The sequence below is a fragment of the Ictalurus furcatus genome, chromosome 19 (assembly GCF_023375685.1).
Source record: "Ictalurus furcatus strain D&B chromosome 19, Billie_1.0, whole genome shotgun sequence".
Classification (NCBI taxonomy): Eukaryota; Metazoa; Chordata; class Actinopteri; order Siluriformes; family Ictaluridae; genus Ictalurus; species Ictalurus furcatus.
Genome location: NC_071273.1, coordinates 23890700 through 23898199, shown reverse-complemented (window position 1 = coordinate 23898199; position 7500 = coordinate 23890700). Strand labels below are relative to the sequence as shown.

Sequence of the window (7500 nt, the reverse complement as noted above, 5' to 3'; positions counted from 1 at the left end):
AAAGCTTAATTCATCACATTCTTATAAATGTGGCGTTGTTACGCTCCCGCCGACAGATGGCGCTGCGGCGGCGAGGTGCAAGGGCTGCTGCAGAGCGAGCGCGTGCCCGAGACTTTTTGTATTTGGACACGATCCTTTGTGTGTTTATTCCCCGTGTGCAAGCATTGGCTGATTTACTCCAGGTGTCTGTGATTTTAGTTTAATTATGTTTGTTATTTAAACCCCTCATGTTGCTGTGCACTTCGCGTAGTATTATATTTGTTTACGTTATGTTGGATGAGTTTGCATGTAGTAGCGAATGCGTGTAGCATGCTAGCGGTCTTGGTTCCATGCCCTGTTTTCGTGTAATGCCTAGACTTTAGTCCCATGTGTAATCTAGCCAGTCCTGTTCAGTATACACCGCGTTCCTTGTTCATGGTTTGCTTGATTTATTAATAAAGACATCGCTCCTGCGCTTACTTCCTGGTTACCGTCTCGTGTTACAGGAGCACTGGCCAGGTCTTCAACACTACTACAGAAAAACTGTCTGATGGATTTAGACTTTATTCACTTTTATTTAGTCTGAGACTGGAACATCAGTACAGGAGGACAATCCCACAGATACAGAGTATTCCTAACTAGGGATGTCACGATACCAAAAATCCAGTAGTTGGTACCGATACCAGCAAAAATACACGATACTCAATACCAAAGTCGATACCACAGTGTGTAAAAATAAATAAATAATACTTAAACATTAATTCCTTTATTTAAAACATTTTAGCATTACAAAACACAAAATACAATATTGGCAACAGTCACATAATCTAAAAAGGAATTACAAAATAGATATAATAAATATATAGTCATAAAATGGTTTTTCTTTGAGGGGTTCTGAAATGAGGTCTCTGGTTTTGGTGTATAGTTTGGGGAACTCTGTATACATGAAGTAATTTCTGCTTGGTAGCTGGTATCTGGGGTTGAACTGCTGAAGCATTTGCTGGAATCCATGCTTTTCTACAGTGTAGACAGGAACTTGAGCCATGAATTTAAATTCAGCAATTGCCCTATCCAGTTTCCTTTCTTCGTTGAGTTTTTGTCATGTTTTCTGTGCCTTTTATAAGCTGCTCTTAAGGTTGGCTGTGTTAATGTTTGCTGACTTTGCTCCTGACTCTCCTGGTGGACATCCTCCTCTGGCTGATACTGGAGAGAGAGAGAGAGATTTTAGTTATCCAACACTGTCTGACAATGACTAAAACAGTGGAGTCTACAGGTGCTAAGGTGCACTCCTAAACACACACCTTATACGCGGACTGCAAGCATTAGTTTAAATTCACTGACATGGTCTCAGGCCGAAAAGATTCATTAAAACCATTAAAATTAAATTAATTATTTAATCTAGTGACATTAGGCTACATTTATCGGACAGGACACGGGCAGAATGGAGATGAATGGTGGCCCATTAGGAGGTAGTTTATAACATTGCAATGTGTCAGCATCATTAACAAATAACTGTCTATCGCTAACATTACATGGAGCATAACGTTAGCTGGTTTCACGACAACAATGCACCTGCCTCAAACAAACATAATATAGGACTCGTCTTTCAGGATAAGGATTAGAAGTTTTATAGGTTGTTTCACGTTAATATGACTTGAAACTCACTCATCTTGAATTCTTTGAAGAGATCGGGGTGCCTGTCTTTCAGGTGCTTCGCCAAATTCGAGGTGTTTCCTCCCTTTGTTTGAAGTGAACGATGGCATCGTTTGCACACCGGCTTCAGAGCATCAATTATATGTCTGTTTTTATCCGCCTCGAATGCGAAGTATTTCCATATTCGACGCTTGCCTTTTTCCTCTCGACGAGTCGGGGAGGAGCTGAACTTGTCGCCATAGCATCTTTTTTAATTTCCCCCGGGTGCGTAGTTCTTCTTCTTTATCACTTGTGGACCGACTAAAACACTTCCGCGTATTTCCTGCACCCTTCAGGTTCGGAAGAATCGCAACCCCGGTACTTTCTTTACAAACGATACCAACGGAATTGCAGAGAAACAAGTACCGTCATGTTTTAAGAATGTTGGTACCGACTTGGTACCGAAGTATCGGATCTCGTGATATCCCTATTCCTAACTTTGTGAAATTTTACAAAAATAGTCCAATAAAGTCCTGGATCCAGCTGGAATCATGAACTTTATTGTACATGGAATTTCCAGCTGTTTAGGAGCTGCCTGACCTCAGCATTGAATGTATTTATGGTGTCACACTGCACCCTGGTGGTGGATGTCTCATGTAAATGTAGACACTTGCAAGTTTAATAAGTAGGAGTTGAACATAACTACAGTATTTGTTCTTTTTACCTAAGCTACTACAGGCAATATATTCAGAGAAAAAAGGTAGCAAACACAGGTAAAAACATCTATAAATGGATTTACAGATGGCAAAAATGATCTACAAATGACACAAATCCTCTCCAAATGAATCTCACTGTCACATCAGCATCCCACGATCCTCAGCCTGCATCCCCTAGTCAAGCTTCTGTCCCCATGTACAGTCACCTGATTACTATTGACCCTCAGCTGTTTGCACTCACACTACTCCCTTTAAATAACCTGGACTCTTATTAATACTTTGTGAAGTCTCACTTCAGCATTGTATCTAAATATTTCAAGCTGGTTATCTGTCTGTTTTCATTCGTATTATCATCTTAGCCTACTTTATGTTTACTAAAGCAGGTAAACATGACTGAAGCAGGTAAACAAGACTTAACTAGACTAACCTTAATTAAACGTCATTAATTAGACCTGAGAGGTGTCATTTATGACATTAAATTTAAATCTTAATTATTTAAAATATAATAAAGGTAATTACTAAGCAGTTATTCAGAGTGATCAGGAAATGTTTGTATGTTTGTAAGTAAATGTTTCATATTTCACAGTATTTATGGGGTGCAGAGACAACTAAAATGGATGTGTGGTGTATAGATGTAGGAGTTTAAAAAAGACAAATGCACTACTTGATATTCTATCATTCCTACTATATTAAATTATCAGATTTTCACCAGAAGAAAAAAAAAATATTTCTTAACTGTATGAATTCCAAATAAAACCAAATTCACTCCATCACTTATTATTTCTATCTACTACAGTAACTAGATTTTAAAAGTAATCACTTCATTAAATTTGCATTTAATTATTCCAGTAAATTAAACAAAATAAAACAATTACTATGAATTTAAATATAACAAACACTGAGTTACTTGAGTTGCTGTTTGTTCGGATGTTTTGATCACTAGGTGAGAAGTGAGAAACGCTCACACTCCAAACACTTTTATACAAAACGTTAAACATACACAACGATTTAAACTGATATGAAGTGTATAAAGTTTAAAAAGACTAAAAATGTGTTACAGCTAATCACCTTCTAGCACCTGAGATATCACCTGCAGCATGATGGAGTCTCTCCGGGTGTACTGTGCAACAGAACCATCTGGTGATATGGAGCTGGAAAAAGTGTCAAAATTGAAAAACATTGTTTCACTCCCCAGGAGCGGTCGACCAAGAAAGATAACTCCAAGGGAAAGAGGTGTAATAGTCTGCGAGGTCACAAAGGAACCCAGGGTAATTTCCAAGGAACTAAAGCCCTTTCTCACATTGGCTAATGTTAATGTTCATGAGTCCACCATCAGGAGAACACTGAACAACAATGGTGTGCATGGCAGGGTCGCAAGGAGAAAGCCACTGCTTTCTAAAAAATTAATCGCTTCCTTTCTGCAGTTTGCTAAAGATCACATGGACAAGAAAGAAGGCTGTTGGAAAACTGTTGACTTGAACGTTGACTTCGTCACCACCACTAAATAACTCTTTCTATCTTTATTCTGTTGGCAATGTATCACATTCATAATGCAGATTTGGTCATTCAAAACCATGTATATCTTTATTTCTGAATGAACTACAACAATATATAGTACTACTGAACTGAACAAAAGTGAAATCCTATCCAAATCCGATACATGAACTTACCGGTGGCTCCTAAAGCAAAGAAAACTCATTTTAAAACATTCAATGGCATATATCCTTCCAGTGGAGCTTCGATTTCATTTTGATCAAAACATTTGTACTTTTTTGACCTAGAGCCAACTGATCATCTTATTTTTTTCATTGTATGCACTCAAATATTTTTTGGGAAGATATGTCAGCTGGTTGGAAACAAAGCTCCAATCATGGCCTACTTTTTCTACAAACCATATTGTATTATATTTGGAATGTTGTTGGACGACAAAAAGTCTGAATTTGTCATTAATGTAATGTTGCTTCTGGGTAAATGTTAAAACAAGGGAAAACCCTTATTTCTCCGTATTTAAGAGAGACTTTGTTTGGAATTATGTTCCATTATAAAAATGTATGAGGGGTAAACAGACCTTCACGTTTACTTCAATGACAAGAGACTTGGGTTTTTTTTTTTTTTTTTAGTTTAGGACTCATTGGACAGTGTTAGGACTCATTCCTACACCACTCCATTACTGACATTTATACTCCTAAACAATCATACATATTGTATTAACATCATAACATTAGTTAAACTATAGAGCAGAATATCTAAAACAGGTTAACGAGATAGAAAATGAAACGTATAAGAGTATGAACTGTCAAAGACGAGGCTAGCTAGCTTGTTAACTTGAGAATACTTCCGCTCAGAGTTGTGGGTATAAGTGGAAACACAGCATTTAAAGCCGTTCTCCTTCTTACTAGACGGAGTGACAGATGCCAACCTCACAATGCGGCCGACAGCGTTAACAGTAATCCGCGGAAGATCTTACAGGCAGCGAGTGTAAAAAGCCGGGCTGACAGCGCTCACTGAATCTAATCACTTCCGGTCGCGGTGGCCACTCAGATCAATACGGAAGTACTTCATTACACTGCGCGAGTAACGGCTTTATCTAAATGCCTGAGACTCCAAACGGCTCCAACGTGCAGATTCACCGCAAGGAATCGTTTAAGAGAATCGACTCTTTCAACAACGGTACATCGGCCAGAGTCTACACTGGGATTGGGTGTAATTATAGCTTTAGCATGCTGTCTGGTTTTTATTCACATTTTATTTCATCCTGATTTTCTGCTCTTCAGCTTGAGAAAACCATGTAAAGAACAAAGCACTGAACTAAGAGACACGTGTATGATTCAGTGGAACGTTGGAATACATCCATAATGCACCTCGGCAAACAACAACACAAAAACACAAACAAAATGTTTAAAACTTCTCCATAGAACTCCTCCTCTCCTCCATAAGAACATTTTTGTGAGTTTAACATGAACCCGAAACATTCTGGTGCACTCTGACAAGAAAATAAAGAGAAAAGACAACATTTGCTTCAAGTAAAAAAAAATAATAAAAAAAAATAATAAAAAAAAACAAATTCATTGACACCACTTCATTTGAACTTTTTGGTATACCAGCCATCTCGGGTTGGCAGTGTGCCAAGAGGGCATGAGAGCCCTTGTTTCTGTAATTTATTTATTTCAATCAGAGGCTACATTTTGCATATTTTTATTAAAATACTGTGACCTGGGGAACCTGTGCTGGACTCCATTCACCTCTGTTTTGGCCTCAACCTTCAGCCAGGACCAGCTCCATCTGCACCTCAGCCCTGACTCAAGCTGTGCTACAGAAACAGCATCTTCCTCTTTAAGCACAGTGAACGCCATTGAAGATCCCCTTTAGGAGAAATGTCCCACCACCCAGCTGAAGAGGACGTTTTGGTTGGTTTTCAGACCTGTTTGTAATTGCCTGAAGTGCCAGGTCAAATGCCAGCTCGCTCCCGTTGCCCTCGGCAACGTGGTATGGTAAAGTGGGTACTTTCAAAATGCAGATTTTTTTTGTCTGTAAATTCTTTAGGTTACTGAAAATACAGAGACTTTCCATGTTTCATTCCAAACTACAGTTCAAGAGGGCTATGCTCAATATTTTTTAAAAATGAAGTAAAATGATTAATTACATATCGGTTTTGTTCACCTAGCTTATTGGTAGAGGTGGACGTGGTTACATTATGTTGGTGTAGAAGGTGACATACAGAGTTAAAGTTAAAGTTTGATAGATTGCTATGCAACATATTCCTGTGCCAGAGCATTAATATTCAACATGTAGAAGGTTCTGCAGATAAATTGCATGGAAATGTTTGTTCTGTGAGACTGGGTGGGGCGGGATTGTTCAGAGTTTGATCAGGAGCAGGTGGGATTATTCAGACTTTCTGCGTGGTTGTTGTAGGTCTCAGGTTGTTGACCCTGTTGCTGTGTTTTTGAAGAATCTATACAAAATAACGGAGGGGATTTTTACATTTCACACTGCAATAAAGTTATGAAACTGTAAAACACTGGAGTTAATCATTAATGTAAAAATACAACCAGTGCTTTGCAGAGTTTCTAATTAATATCTTCCAATTAATTACAAATAAAGCATCATATTGACACGCTTCACACAAACTCCTGTATCACTCAGTGTCCTTGCAGTGTTACTTAAATTAATGTATTTATTTTAAAAACATTGTTTAAATATAGAGGATAAAGGTTCACAGAAACATTTACATGTGTATATATTTATATATTACATTGGACACCTTTTTAGAATTTTTCATTTGTTTATTAAATTAATTTTGAATAAAATTTGTCATGCTTTTTAACAATGATCTGGTTCAGTGATTTGAGAAGCTAGACTGAATTAGTTATTATCTAATGTTTTAATAATTAAAGAAATGTTCAGTTAAATGTCAGTTTCAGCTCTATAATGTGGCTCTATTTAATGAATATTAAAGTTTATACAATACAATATTAACTTTATAATAGTGTTTGATATTAACCATAAAGAAGTCTTTTGGTAGATCATATATGCAACAAAATATAATAAATAATTTCTAAATGAGGATAAAGATAATTACTAAGCAGTGAAAGAGAATGATGAGGAATTGTTTGTATGTCCACAGCTGAGAAAGGTGGACTCCTCTCACAGATGTGTGTGTGCATTAGTGAGTTAGTGTGGTGTGTTTTCTCTCGTCCACAGTGTGTGTCATTGTGCTGTATCACATCCTCCCCCTCAGCACCTGCAGTCGCTCCCAGCTGCAGCAGCGCTTCTCTGTGCACTCTCACTGACCGAGGTTTTTGTACGGCGCTCTAACACTGTGTGAACACAACACTACCACTGATCCAGTGTTCACTCTGACAGTAGTAATCTCCTGCATCTTCAGTCTGGACTCCTCTGATGGTCAGAGTGAAGTCAGTATTAGATCCACTGCCACTGAAACGAGCTGGAGTCCCTGTGTATGAGCTAGTAGCAGCATAGATCAGGAGTTTAGGAGCTTCTCCAGGTTTCTGCAGGTACCAGGCGAGATCAGTACCATCATGCACTCTGCTACTGGTTCTACAGTTGAAGGTGACTGTTTTTTCTGGATCAACAGTTTGCACTGAAGGAGTCTGAGTCACAGTCACCTGACCTCTGGATCCTGAAGAGAAACATAGATTGTGTTTCTATGCTG

The 7500-nt window shown here is 38.2% G+C and overlaps 2 gene segments (V, D, J or C); one reads left to right on the top strand and one right to left on the bottom strand.

Annotated features, from left to right (window-relative positions):
- LOC128623258 (Ig kappa chain V-III region MOPC 63-like) overlaps window positions 1–7500 on the top strand; it is a 149775-nt gene that overhangs the window by 140613 nt on the left and 1662 nt on the right.
- LOC128623263 (immunoglobulin kappa variable 6-21-like) overlaps window positions 6645–7500 on the bottom strand; it is a 1598-nt gene continuing 742 nt past the window's right edge. The window contains 1 exon segment of the V gene segment in view: window positions 6645–7467. Within this exon segment, the coding sequence occupies window positions 7139–7467 (329 nt within the window).